Source organism: Scomber scombrus, chromosome 4 (assembly GCF_963691925.1).
Source record: "Scomber scombrus chromosome 4, fScoSco1.1, whole genome shotgun sequence".
Taxonomy (NCBI): Eukaryota; Metazoa; Chordata; class Actinopteri; order Scombriformes; family Scombridae; genus Scomber; species Scomber scombrus.
The window spans coordinates 12191008-12206491 of NC_084973.1; the positions used below are offsets into that span (position 1 = coordinate 12191008).

The following is a 15484-nucleotide window of genomic DNA, read 5'->3' on the forward strand; positions in this document are numbered from 1 at the left end:
ACAGCCAGCCATGTCCAAGACCACAGAGCCCCAGACACACAGCAGTGAGTAGACGCCACTTTCAGATGTTTAGCCAGATGGTGTGCACATATGCTCCTGTGTAGATACTGCAAACACAAAACATTTGAAGAATGAATCGAGACTGAGCTTAAGATTTTATTTTTATTCTAGCAGATTGATTTCATTCGGAGTCTATTTTAAAATATGAATGTGAGGCAAAAGTCAAGGTGTTTGGTATTTGGTGGGATTTTGGATAAATGAAATGTGACTGTTAGTACTGGTCTTAAGATTTAAAAGAGAGGTACATTTAGCTTTTAATGCTGTTTTACAAAATAACATGGCTACAGAAATACCAAGTTATTATGCGGGTAACCCTCCTGCTGTTTTTGTTTCATGCTAGCTAGCTCTGTATTCCCAATCAAAATTGTCTGACCTATTATTGCTGCTTATAAATCTACCATCATGCTTATATTATAATCTATGACTGAATACTAATCTTTGTATTCACTTAATAGCTTTTGATTATAACAAGATTTGTGTTTATATTTCAAATTTTATGGCCTGTACTTACTGGAACTAATACGACTTTTTTTTTAGTCAAATTTGTGTAATTTATGGATTTGAATTATAGTAATTGCCATCAATCAAGGATATGGCGTATCTCGATGGCCTTGAGGTCATCCTGATAACATTTTCAGTCGACAGCAGACCTCTCCTGTCAGTCGGAGATGAAGACCAGGACAAATTCCAATTCTTTGACCGGAATGTAACAACAGCACTCAGCAGGGCCCTCTTCCTCATCACTGGATTGTTCCACATCAGTTGTCTCTTGGTCTGGATTATATTCTGCTTTATCTTCAACTTCTGACACTTCCTCTTCTATTGCATCTTCACTGTCAATTTCCTGGCCTCTCCCTTCCTCACCAGTGTCCTGATCAAAGATACGATCACAAACAGTATATCGTTTTAGTTGTTGTCAAAATAACTTTGAGCTGTGAGAAAAGTTCTCTATATTGCATTGAAACACTGTTGCAAGGATTGTTTGTGAGAATATCCAACAAGTGTGATTTCTGTAGGTGTGTGTGTGCTGAAACACACATGCATTTGGGGGTCTGGCAGAGGAAGTCTGTCCATCTGATGAATGGGCATGTGCCTGAATTCAATTGTATACACTAATTGTAGTCTCACCCAATTATTTCTAATGACAGATTAGTTTTGACTTGGTTTAAAATGTATTTTGTGTGTTCAGATGTCCTGTGTGGACATAGTCATGAAAGTGGAACCTTACGACAATCAGATTAAATGAACACATTTTTTTAAAGAGAGAAAACGGAGGTTTAAGTAACCGGCTGACTTCACAATTGTCCTATTTCCTCTGTTTCTATATTGAAACTAAATCTGTATTTGTTATTGGTAATCGCTGATTTTGAGGAAAGGACATGACTAACTGAATCAAATGTTAATTTATAACAAAAATATGTAACTGTGAGGCATTGGGAATCGATATGCCTTATAGACAATTCTACCTTTAAAACAGAATTAGCACCATAAAAACTCAAAATGTACACAGAAAAAAAGCATGCACACAGAGATGTGTATTTAGATACTATATGTTTTATAGCTTTTGTTCCATTCATAATGATCATTTGTTGCATTTCAGGATCAGAGATGTGTTTACAAGAAGACAAGTTGGCATTTTCTTTTGTACCTGCTCCAAGGTCTCCTGTTGAATCAGAGCTGGTAAAAGAAAATGAACAATATCGCAATTTTGTCGTTCTCAGCTGGTGCCTAAAAGAAAAAAAACTGAAGTTAAAATGAAAAGAAGAGAAATTAAAAAAAAAAAAAAGTGCAGAAATATGACAGTATATTCTTAGATGTCATTCACTTGTACACCGACGTACCATTGGTGCCATGAGGGAAAACAATTTGTTAAAGCAATAGCTGTTACAAATAAAGTACTGCAATTGTGATTATCCAAAAGTGAAAGATAAAAAAGCAATACCTGAAGCTATTATCCACAACAGTTCTGAGCTCGTCAGTGTCGCCGTTTTGTTTTCAAGAGACTCAATTTTGAATGGAGCTTAAACTACATATAATACCCAAGCCCCCCACCCCCCACCCCACAAAAAATGACAGTACACATTCAGGCATCATTTGCAATGCTGCCGTAATCGCAATCAAAACTCACAAAGTCAACATTGTAAGAGACTGTTAAAGCCTACAGCGGTTATCTCTCTATTGCACATTGTCTTTTTTTATTGTCTGCTGTACTACTGTCATGGGAATGAACACAACTCTGGCTCTTCTGGTTGGTTGTAATATCAATCCACATTTTTTTTTTAAACTGATATTGTAACCAAAGCTCAGCATGTGGCTCAGTATTGAACCACAATGATTTGCTTTTGCTAATCACGTAACTTGTTATATATGTTTTACAATCTCTATTACCTGTGGAGATATGAGGTAATGAAAGAGAATTGGTTATTGGATAACAGATAAGACAGTAGATAGTGCAGGTGTCATTCACAGTGCATGACCCCAGAGAGCCATGACTTCACACAAGCAGGAGCTATTACAATACATAATGTCTCACTACCATCTCACTACAGCATTTCTTAATCACTTGCTGTGTTTGACTTGAGTGTTGATAGCTTTAAATACAGCCAAGGAGGTGTGAACATCCATAAAATGATAAATGCAGTAGTATATGCAGTAGAAGGTGTGAAAGTGTGAAATGCTTGTTTACATCTCAGTTATCTCAAAATAATGAAGACAAAGCTGTTAACAACCTTGCTTATTAATGATTGTCTTCTTGAGGGTGAAATATAATTTAATTGGTCATATACACGATCATCCATCTTCTGCTAACATGTTACTTTTTGTAAGATCTGATCTCACTTCCTCATTCACATCTCAAAGGTCCTAAACTATAAGTGGATCACACCACCACACCTACATATCAGTGCTGATATACACCTGCATGTGTTTATGTGCATGTACTAGAGAGATAAATATATATATATAAAGTGGTGGGTAAGGTGTGGGGTTGTGGGACCAGGTGTTCAGCTGCTGCTGAGCTAGATTGCTGCTTGAGAGATTTTAACTAACAGTTTACATTTTACAGTGTACTTTACACAATGTTCAGCCATTCAGTGACCCTCTTCTTCTCTCATCTCCTCTTTCAGTATCCAGCAGGCAGCGATGCCCGCAGGCCGCTGGGCTGGAGAGCATAGCGCCTCTTGTGTCCTCTGTAGAGGAAACTCCTGATCCCATCCCCACCACCATCAAGGGAACAGTTCCATCCTGGATCAATGGGAGCTTCTTGAGGAACGGGCCTGGGAAGTTTGAGTTTGGGCAAGACAGGTATTTGAGGAGCACAATAAAAAAACAAGAGCTAGCGTCTATAGTCATCCTTGCAGCTCTCTGAAAATAATGTACACAGCTGTGCTTTGAACTTAATGCTAATGTCAGCATGCTAATATTCTCACAATGATAATACTAACACTAATAGGAGGTATAATATTAATCATGTTATCACTGGAAATCCCCCCAATAGACCTCTTACACAAAACCTCACAGTGATACTAGACAAAAAGTCAGGGATCACTGAAAGTCAGTCAAATTCATCCTCTGGGCACCATGAATTTAATGGTAATCTATTAAATAGTTGCTGACATATTTCATTCTGGACTTAATAAATAAATAAATAAAATTCAGTGAGCTTCATAGGTATGACAGTTTACAAAAACATGCAGTACAAGTACAGCATGAGTACATATCAGCAATCTAGAGGATTCCAAGAACAGGACTGCAATCTGTTAATTTCCAAATCACCTCTAAATTGATTGACAGCATAATACATGATAACTAAAACAGCATTAATCAAACTGGGTATGATCTCAAGATCTCAGGGGGCACTAGATGATTAATTCCTCAGAAATGTTCTTGGTTCTTGAAAAGTAAGGAATATTCCTCCCTCTGTAGGCTTTTAAAGATCTATCAAATAAAACAATCTGTAAATAAAGAGAAAAGACTAGAGCAACTGAAGTAACAATGTGAGTCAGCAGGTTAACAGTGCAGTATAAACAGCTGTACTGTAAATGTAGGAATAATCACAGCATTGGAAATATTCATTGAATTATCTGAAAGTTCAACAGTTATTTAATTCATATAGTCCTGTGACAGGCTTTCACATATAAAGCCAGAGGGGCTGTTTCAGATTTACCCATGACAGGATTAGGATTTTTGTCACCATGTGAGGAGGTGTATTCTCACTTTATATTGTCATCCAATGATCACCTTATGCGCTTCTCTTTGCGATACAAAAATACCCTGCTGGGAAATTTATTGTCTTTTTTTCTCTCAGATACACCCACTGGTTTGACGGCATGGCCATGATGCACCGATTCCACATATGTGAGGGCAAAATCACCTACAGCAGCCGCTTTCTGCGAAGCGACTCATACGTCCAAAACTCAGAGAAGAATCGCATCGTGGTGTCAGAGTTCGGGACGTTAGCCATGCCTGATCCATGCAAGAACATCTTTGCACGCTTCTTTTCACGCTTTCAGATTCCTAGTATGTGTGTCTTCTTTACATATTGCATATTTGCATGGTTAAAAATAGTTCACTGCAGCATAATGTAGCATTGGTAGTGCCAAATGATTATTAAACCATTTGATTCATTTGTGCATATAGGTAACAAGGCAGCCGTGCCAGATTACTAGAGGCAAAGTAAAAATCAAACAAATGGAGGAAAATATATTTTTTCCTCCCTACTTTCTTCTTCAGTGCACATCCCCATGGCTTTATGTGCTCTACTGGTGTTACATTATATGGTGTTTTTATTGAGGTAAAGGGAGCATAGGTCAATACTTTTGTTTGTACAAGAATGTCTGTACCTGTCTGTGAGGGAAAAGCTCAACATAAAGCTTCTGAAAAATTAAGGACGAAGAAATTGATGAAAAAGTATGTTTCTAGTGATGTCTGTGAGAACAAGTTTCGCTGGAGTGCTATATTTGATATTATCCTGATATCTGTATGTGTGAACAGAAGCCACAGATAACGCCAGTGTGAACTTTGTCAAGTACAAAGGAGACTATTATGTCAGCACTGAAACCAACTACATGAGACGAATACATCCACAAACTCTGGATACAAAGGAAAAAGTAAGTCAGTAACACTAAAAATCTCTTCTCAATGCTCAATGCTAATCAAGAGTGAGAGGGTAAAGATGATGATGATGATGACGACAACGACGACAAACATGATGATGTTGTTTTTCTATCAATTTAAGGTGGACTGGAGTCAGTACATTGCTGTCAACTCAGCTACAGCTCACCCACACTATGACCGTGAAGGGGCCACATACAACATGGGCAACTCCTACGGCAAAGGGGGTAACCTTCCTGCAATGCTCCCTTGCTTCCCACCTGTCTACCTACAGTTTATATTATATATGTCTCTCTGCTCAGTGATCACAGGCCAATGAAACTCTCAGATCTAACTCATTTTAGCAAGAATACGTTTTCAAGTTTTCCAGGAAGACCTCCTTTCAAATTGAAAATGTTTCTATCTTCTCAGCAGGATGATGTGTGTCTTAACATGTCTGTGGTTTATGTCTTTGTGGTGGGCTTCTTTACTGTCTTTGGGTAGTCTTTTGTTGTTGTTGTTGTTGTTGTTGTTGTTGTTGTTGTTGTTGTTGTTGTTGTTGTTGTTGTTGTTGTTGCAGGTGTTTTCTTTTTGTCATTCTTCTTTTGTCACCTTTTGTTTGAATCTTATTTTATAATATACAACATATGTTTGTGGGCCTTCTCAGGTTATTTCTACAACATCATCCGTGTGCCTCCTCCTGGGGAGAAGGGGGCAGACAATGACTCTGCAGACCTGAATGGAGCTAAAGTGATCTGCTCCATCCGTGCAGCTGAACCCAGAAAACCTTCCTATTTTCACAGCTTTGGTGAGATACACAGCATAGCGAACAGAATACACCCTCTTTAGGTTGTCTGTATGCTGGATGTATACTGAATTAATGAATTCTATGATTCTTTGTTGTTTTTTTCCCTCGCTCTGACAGGGTGAGTCTACATCTCTGAAAGAGGGAGAGTTTTTTGTGCTCTCATTAATTACTAAATTCAATTCTAGTCTTGTCTTGCTTCTTTTTGTCAATCACAGCTTCTTTGTCTTTCTGTTCAGCTCTCACTATCTTTCTCTGTTTATAGCTCTGACTCACACATTAAAGCACACACTTTCTCTGCAGTCATGATCAACTTTTTAATGTTTTTTGTTTTGTTTAAACCCACTTACTTTTTTGTCAAGGATTGACAATTTATAGCAAACAGTTACACAGCTTTGGTGTGGTTTGACAAGGCTCTGCACTGTTTTGCTCAAAGAGGCTCTCAAAGAATCTGACCAGGACTCTGCTGCTAACACCTCGTTAACATACAGTATATAAACATTTCATCTTGCTTCTAGGGTTAATGGTATTGAAATTCTAGCACATAAGGAGGGGTCTTAGCAAAAACAAATAGGCAGAAAAGTGAGAAGAGTAAGGTTATAATGATTGCACAGGACACTGGCATGATTATGGTGAATATGATTGGACGTTACCAGTCAGATGATAGTCAAGAAATCAATGAAAGAGAGAGACTGTTTTGAAGGGGATCTGCCATGCATGGGGTGGAGTTATTAATACAACTTTATATATGTCTAAATGATCAGATACACTAACCTTTCTTTTTTTCCCACGTTATAAATTTCATCTCCATTCTGTGTAGTGTTGTGTACGAGTGTGGGAACAGGCTTATAGTTATTAATTTTCATTTTTAGTATTTTTAGTACACTACCTTTGGGTTTAAGCTCTGTAGGTGTGCCAGCGTTTGAGGAGTGATTTATTACTTCTCTTGCTCAACTCTAACCATGACTCCACCCCCTGTGTGGCACAGCTCACAAAATGTTCCCAGGCTATTCTGATGAAGGAGCCTCTGAATGAAGCTTTTGTCAATCAGCTAACGCAGTTTAGCTTGAGGTAAACCTACGCTTCTGTTTGTTTTTCGTACTGCACCAGATCCCTGATTATATCACAGTCTGTATTTCCGGGAAGACCACCCTTGCTCTACCAGACTGTTTGGCACCAAGAAATCTCACAAGTGATGGAGCATTGTATTGTTATACCAGGCACTACATAATTACTTCTGTCAGTGGAGTTACAGGAGATAGGGGGTTTATGTTTATTCCCCGTTGCATGTGTTTATGTGAAAGGTTGGTCCTGAGGCCAAGACAGGTTACTTTGTATACTGATTGGCCCGAGGGGGAGTAGCAGTGGATGTGGCTTCATGCAAAAAGTCACACAAAAGAGCCTCAGAGCTGACTGGTCATGTACAGTATATTGTACTTGCAGTAATTAGCCAAAATGGTAAATCATGGCAAGAAGTGCAACAGACATGACTATATTTTATGTAGACTATGGTCATAAAATATGTATGGGGCATATTTTGTTTTACAGAAAATTAGGAAAATCTGATAATAAACTGGCATACAGAACAGGTTATATACTCTCTCTAACCAACATGTAAATGATTGTATCCCTTCAGGTGACATAGCATGTCTGTAGTGTATCTGCTTGCAAATGTAAAGATGTGTTTTTGTTAATGCATATATTTCCTCCCGTTTGTGCCCTGCCTCTCCAGTCATGTCAGAGAACTACATTGTGTTCATTGAGCAGCCAATTAAGCTGGACCTGCTGAAGTTCATGCTGTACAGAATTCAGGGAAAGAGCTTTCACAAAGTCATGACCTGGGAGCCCAAGAATGATACCATCTTCCACGTGGTCAACCGGCACACTGGCCAGGTGAGTTATGATTAATTTACTGCGCAATCACTTGGTTAAAGTGTGAAGTGGGACACACACACACACACACACACACACACACACACACACACACACACACACACACACACACACACACACACACACACACACACACACACACACACACACACACAGCTGCTGTACAGCAAGCTAATCTCTTCACGCTTGATGATATGTTTTCCTTATTCATTTTGATGAAGCCACACTCTGATGGTGCAGCCTTTTCTCATAAATTGTTACTTTCAATATTCTCATCTCATTACACAGCATACCCATTAAGCATACAATATCAAGCTTAATATCATTATCATAATGTGAAGGTACAACACAAAACAGCAGTGCCAAAGAAGGAGCTTGTCCTGAAACCCTTTGTTCTTTGTCCGAACACTTTCATAATCCTTTACTCTTTAATTAATATCTTATATTTATGAGTCCTGATTGGTTGATGTGACTGGTCAAACAGGAGAGTGAAGTGAGATACAGTGCAGCGCCCATGTTCACACTGCATCAGATCAATGCTTTTGAGGACAATGGCTTCTTGGTTATGGACATGTGCTGTGGTGACGATGGTGAGGTCATCGGAGACTTCACACTCGAGAACCTCCGCAGAGACTCGGGGGAGGAAATGGACAAGGTGAATATGTAGACAGTTTGTCTGAAAATCAATCTATCCAATTTTTCAGCAAAAATTTAGAGAGTTCTTTGCAGTTCTTTGTGCAAGGGCCATCTCATTTTTCACCAAGGTTGTCTCTCTGTCGCTACAATTTTTTTTTTATCAAAGTCTGTCTTTTTTTTTTTTCATATTCATATCTAAACAGACAGAGAACAGCGAACTGTGTCTTATATTCTCTTATTTTTGCCATTTATTTACCTGGTCACTAAAAAAACTGGTCAATTCCTGATGCAATGCAAAAAGCTTTCATAACATCTTTAATTCTCACCTTCAAATCGTCTCATTCATACATAAAAATAATATTCCTTCAAACCGTATAGCTGCCATGAACATACAACTTTTTGTTTTGTCTTGATTTTTCCAGAAGTTGTGTTGCACCTTTCAGTCAAAAGAACACACTCACACTTTTTCACGTCTCTCTGATTTCCTTTGTCAGTTTTACAACGCATTGTGCAGAAACCTCCCGAGGAGATACGTCCTACCTCTGACTGTGGATGAGCAAACTCCTCTGGACCAAAACCTTGTCACCCTTGGTAACTATAAAGCCACAGCAAAGAAGACAAAACCTGGAGAGGTAAGATTGAACACGGTGAAATATGTTAATTGTATATGTAAAGTGATATGTTTAACTGTACGTTACCCCCGATTTAATTTTACTGGAACCAACTAAAGAATGAGTCCTATAATCATGATCCACTCCCACACACTCTTTTCAATTTTCAAGCATGATGAGACACTGAAGGTAGTTTGCACAGAATAGTAATTTCATGACTTACAGCAGATACAAATTATGTCAAAATGAGAGTCCACCATGCAACTGAACAATTGCAATTTATCAAATTATGTGTGGCCACCTCATTCTCTCTCTCTCTCTCTCTCTCCCTCTCTCTCCCACACACACACACACACACACACACACACACACACACACACACACACACACACACACACACACACACACACACACACACACACACACACACACACACACACACAAACACACACACACACACACACACACACACACAAACTGTCCAACCTATTTCTTATTGCAGAGTAAAACTGAAACAGTGAAAGAAAAGGTGACGCTTTAGTTGTCATGACTACCTGATCAACATTGTCATCAGTCTTAGTTCTCAGTGAGAGTGGTGTCACAGCTGAAAACAGCTGTTAAAGTGCTGCAGGCTATTTTATCAGGCAGCTGAATGCAAATATCAAGATGTGGGTTTATAACTGCAATTTAATGCACACATATTTTTTTTTAAAGTAAAATAAAAAGAACCTGATTTATGTTTAAATTGAATGACCCAGATCTTATGAAGGCATCCATTTGACTGGTTTAGAGAATAATACAGTATTGATTCAAGCACTAGCAGCATAAAATGTAAAGCTGGAGATACAGTGTACAATGAATTAGGTCTGTTAGTGTGCATTAACCGGGCACATTTTTCAATTAAAATATAAAAGTTACACTGATCTGAGTAAAATCCTGATTTTCCTGGGACCTTTCAGGTTTACATGACCCATGAGGAGCTCCATGATGACGAGCTGTTACAGTACGGTGGCCTTGAGTTCCCTCAGATCAACTACAACCAGTACAATGGTAGACCTTACCGCTATTTCTACTCCTGTGGCTTTGGACACGTCTTCAGTGACTCCCTGCTCAAGATGGATGTCCACACCAAGGAGCTTAAGGTTTCTATCAATCAAAGATTACTGAGAGATACCTCATTGTTAACTGGGCTGGGTATTATCACATCAAAGTTATTTCTACTGCCGTTTCCCTATCACAGGGTGCAATAGGTTAGGGGTTGGTTTTATGACATGAAACAGCTCCGAGGTAAGGGGATGTTTATGTAATCTTCCCTGTCTAGGTGTGGCGTTATCCTGGCTTGTTCCCGTCTGAGCCTGTCTTTGTTGCTTCGCCCAATGCTACTGAGGAAGATGATGGAGTGGTCATGTCAGTTATCATCACACCCAGAGAAGTAAGTGATCAACTATGAAAAAAAAACCCAAAACAATCCACAACAAAAGACATTTCTGTGATTGTTTTTTGACACTAGATTATAACTGTATGCTCTACTGGATCCTGTGAGATATCCACAATCAGTCCTAAACATAAAGCAGACTTTGTATATATTTTTTGCATGACTTTATCAACCATCTATTTTAACTATACATGCAGGAGACAAACGGTTTGGTATTTTCATTATCATTATGGTGAAAGGGGTGTTCTGTGACCTTTTTCTTTACATTACATATTTAATCTTTTCTGTTCCTGTGTCCAGGAGAGAAGTACTTTCCTACTTGTTCTGGATGCCAAGACCTTCACTGAGCTGGGCAGAGCTGAAGTCCCTGTCAATATTCCGTATGGGACCCATGGTGTGTTTAACGAGATGGGCTAGATGTGCCACTGTTTGCAGCTCTGTAGCAAATTGCTGAAATTGAACCAGCAACCAGCCACTTTATCCACAGAACAGAATATCTTTGTTGTTGTCCTTGCCTGTAAAACTCCTGAATTGTAAAACAAAAAACAAAAAACAAAAAAAAAAGCAGACTCATGCTATTTGTTTGTGCCTCCTTGGTAGGAGTATACACATGTCTTTACTGTGCTGCCATTACAGTTAGAGAGATGGCAATCTTTTGGAGTCTAACAAGACAGAAATCCCAGCATGGCATCAGCCCACTGATAAAGTGTGTCCTCTGCATGTTCTTGTTGAGCTCTTGTAAAATGTTGAGCATTCAGACAGTGGCCTGAGTACCATGTGGATGGTGCTCCTTTGGAAAGATCAAACATTTTGAAATAAAATACATGAAAATCAATAAACACATTAAAATAAATTCATTTTTTTTGTGTGTGTGGTTTAAACCCAAAGTGTTTTTGCATCATCACACCATTGGAAACGTTATACCCCCAGTGAGAACAGAGCAGCACTTAGGAAACATAAAAATGCATCAGAGGAAATTCAATTTCTGTCAAAGTAATGTGATAGAAATGGACAACGTCTGAAATGCCTGGAAAACAAATGGATCTAACTGGTCGATAGCCTCCAGAGAGTCTAGCAGAGGTCACATCAGAAATGTAGTGCTGCTCATATGCTCAAAACAACCCAAAACAAAGATGGCACATAGATAAACACTGACATGTTCAACCTTGTATGGGAACGAGAGCAGTTTGTTGTCGCAATAGCCTAAAAGCTAAACAGTGTAATGTAGAAAATAACACATAGGCACTACTCAGAATGTGTAGCCTACAGCTGCACTTGTCACTCCACCATCTCCACAATTGACTTTACTGATACTTGTTTCATTGGCTATTTTCACTCTCACATTGATTTGAACAGATTGATTTGAGCTGACTCCAGGCTCTGCACCTGATACAGGCACTACGGCTGTGTGAAGCTTTCAAATATATCATGACCCAATATTTTGTGCTTTTTTAATATTTCAAAATGGACTTTTAGTCAAGAGTAAGTGTTGAAGTTTTAAAGATATTTTGCAACAGCAAATCCCAACCTTCAATAATTTATGGCCAGTCAGAAGTTTCATCTATAGCTTCTCTTATTACACAAACTGAATAAAACAGGGAGGACTGGCGAAACTACAGTGTACTGTTTTAATTAATTTAATACTGGAAATTAACAACACTTATGTTTTTGTCATGTTCTCTGCTCAACCCAGGCTCTGCCACCTAATAAGCATGCTGTACAGGTATCCCAAGATGCACATTAATTAGCCCATAGTTTCTAATCTAATCAATCATGCTTAACCTCTGTGTGTGTGTGTGTGTGTGTGTGTGTGTGTGTGTGTGTGTGTGTGTGTGTGTGTGTGTGTGTGTGTGTGTGTGTGTGTGTGTGTGTGTGTGTGTATGTGTGTGTGTGTGTGTGTGTGTGTGTGTGTGTGTGTGTGTGTGTGTGTGTACATACTGAATGTTCAGGTTAATACTCTCACCAGTGGGCATGACCAGCAGATAGAGATACAGTGACCTTTGCCCTAAGATAAATCTTCAGCTAAATTTTGTGTTTGCAAAGCTGTTAGTTGAAGCAAACCTTATCGATGGAGCCCAACACATTTTTAATTTAAAGTATTATTGGATAAGACATTAAACAATGAGGATCAATGATCTTTCCAAGGTGCTCCTCTAGATAAGTTACACTTTGGTGGCTAAATGTGCTGGGTTCTCCTGGGTCAAACACCCTAACTATATCTATATATACCCACTTTAACAGAAATGAACTTACATAAATATATTTGTACGTATTTTTGTGCCTGTTCTGATTTCAAGGTGACAGCTTCAGACTGGCTAAGCTCTTATTTGACCCATGAGAGATCACTCTCAAACACCCCCTGCTGTCTCACTAAGCACACGTTATTGCATAGAGTTTTAACTGTGACTGTTATCTGTATCATTATTTCATATCTAATGAATTCATAATGATACCATCTATGTTCACCATATTATACACACTTCTCAGAAGCAGGGACTGGTTTCCCTCAATAGTAAGACCAATGTCTTCTACATACAAATTTGTCTTTCCTTATCTTCATGGTCTTGAGCCATCTTGTGAAAGTATGATTATCTGACATACAGATTATGTGCATTTGAGTGTGTGTGTCTGCAAGTGTACGCGTATGCTTATTGTGTGTTTCTCTGTGAGCTCTCTCTAATTGTACACACAAAAAATGCAGATGCTTTATGAAGTCAGTACGACGCAATTAAATACACACAGAGGGGGGTGAATAATGCAACGTCAAGTAGAATTAACTTGGAGCTGGAAGGTCTGGCTCAAGGAAAAAGAGGATTCATTCATTTTGCACATCATGGATGAAATAATGTGATGCCTGAATAAGAATTCACAATTCAAATTTTGCTGTTTTATTCACTGTGTTACCAACTAATGCCTCGCTCTTGATTTCATGCTTTTTTGTGTTATTAGAAATGTATTCTCCCTCCTGAGCCTACTGCTCAGGCAACTGTAAACTTTAAACAATTTATGCAACTGCTGCTCAGTGAAAAATTACTGGAATAACTAAATGCCTTCTTTGTTATCTGCTAAAATTGGTCTGGTTCTGGAAATAGTTGCTTGAAGGCATAGGGTTGCTTTTTTGTGTGATTGAAAAGGCACTTCCACTTAAAAACTGTTGAAGGCTAGGCTGTATCAGCTGCTGCAGTACTGATGCAGGACAGATGCAGGATACAGACATAGTGGTGGATGATGCTTTACAGTGTCCTCATAACGACAGAGGCTTCAAACTCTGGGGGGAGATGAGAATAAGCCCGAGCCAATATAGGCAGAATGAGGCTGATTTTGCCATTATAACGGCGCGCTCTTTTCCCTCTTGGACGGAAGCCTGGGCTGACAGTCAAACATCATTATGAGCCAGTGGCCTTGCAGTTTGTCACTGTCAGAGCCTCTAAATAGAGACTTTGTTTTCAAGATTTGTAAAGATTTATGACATTCCAGGCACTATTTAAGCAATGATGCACAACAAAGTCATTTTGTTTAATGTGAAACCACTCTGAGAAATGGCAGATTCTGCGGGGTTGTTGGCTTACTTCCTCTGAGCACAAATATAATATGAGGCATTGTGCCATTTATTAAAATATCGCTTTCAATTGGAGGAAACACAGATGTCATGTAATCAAGTGTTGGGATATTGCAGAAAAAAATTATGACATTTTCATCATCATCACCATCGCTGAGTCCACCTTTGAACTCTGCCCAAAAAAACCTTTTTGTGAATTTCTTTGAGTTTTGTGGATCAACAATGAACGTGGCCCTGATGTCAGCCACACAATGAATGGTATTTAGTGGCTTCACTATATACTTGAATAAAGGATGCTTTATGTGCTGGCTGACGAGATATCCTTGCTATGAGTGCAAGTAGCCAACACACTTCCTACGCCTTCCTTGATGAGTTGCAGTTGTGGCCTCAGTTGTAATTTGAGCCCGCCAGAACAGAACTGTAAAGACTCCCTTATAAAAGACAGAGTAATAATGTAAGAAGGGTAGTATCATACATGAATCATAGAAATTGTTTCACAGAATGTATGGCTTCACAGGAAATCCTATAGCAATACCACAGGAGATTAAAGAAATATAAAACAGGCCAAGTGAAGTCACTATAATCTCACTGCTGAGTACCATAGATGCATCTTTCCCCGTCTCCCTGCAGGAATATTCTAGCAATATCGCGGTGATTTTTCTATAGGGGTTAAATGTATTATTGTTCGTTGGTGTGAACGAGTCCCACATTTTCCAATGGGGGCACGCGGCGGCAGCGCCCTCTGCCGGACCACTGAAACTCCTCTTTATAAAGTGCTGCGATGCCTCGACACGCATGCAGTGCAAAAGCAGAGTTCACTCCCTTCAGAGGAGCGCACAGCTTTTAAGGAGAGCCAGTAGGGGGGAAAAATCCAGTCAGCGTTTTGTTGCACTTTCAGATGAGTTCTTCTCCCTCGTTAGAGATATTGGCGTAGCTGACATATCATTTCACGCCAGTTTAAGGAATGTTTTAGGGACAAATTGTCTCCAAGGGGCAATATGAGCGGGCAGTCTGAGCCCTTATAATGCGGAGAAATCAAGTCTCAGTAGTTTGTCGTTATGAACGCAGCGCAGACGGACCCTGAGAAACTGCTTTCATGGATTGATTGATTGGTTGATTGGCATTTGATTTTTTTTAATTTTTCAAATCAGAGGATTCTCCTTTTTTCATGTGCCGTGGTTAGTAGCCTATATTATATCAAAAACTGTGGATTATTTTTTGGGATCGAGGATTTTTGGAGGTGCGTCTTTATTTTGGAGTTGAATGAGGATATTGATTTTTTACAGTTAGCCTACGCCTGGGTCAAGGATCCGGAGAGGGGAATTAACCTTTCACAAGGTGGAAATATTAGTCTAATTGGACCCCAACTCCTCTTTCTTGCCGCTGAGTCCAAT

General features: G+C 39.1%; 1 protein-coding gene across 1 annotated transcript; it reads left to right on the forward strand.

The window, feature by feature from the left end:
* On the forward strand, positions 1-11388 carry bco2l (beta-carotene 15, 15-dioxygenase 2, like). The gene is made up of 12 exons (XM_062416721.1): positions 1-44; positions 3186-3363; positions 4367-4578; positions 5053-5168; positions 5297-5399; positions 5819-5959; positions 7689-7849; positions 8334-8504; positions 8980-9117; positions 10056-10238; positions 10418-10528; positions 10832-11388. Exons 1-12 carry the CDS (start codon positions 11-13, stop codon positions 10946-10948), a joined length of 1665 nt encoding a protein of 554 aa, XP_062272705.1. The 5' UTR covers positions 1-10; the 3' UTR covers positions 10949-11388.
* The last annotated feature ends 4096 nt before the right edge of the window (positions 11389-15484 follow it).

Bases quoted from the DNA above. Each gene is read 5' to 3' on its own strand.
- bco2l (XM_062416721.1), top strand. From the start codon at position 11: ATGTCCAAGACCACAGAGCCCCAGACACACAGCA. The intron at 8,505-8,979 runs GTGAATATGTAG...TTCCTTTGTCAG, and splicing joins CGGGGGAGGAAATGGACAAG to TTTTACAACGCATTGTGCAG. The intron at 9,118-10,055 runs GTAAGATTGAAC...GGGACCTTTCAG, and splicing joins AGAAGACAAAACCTGGAGAG to GTTTACATGACCCATGAGGA.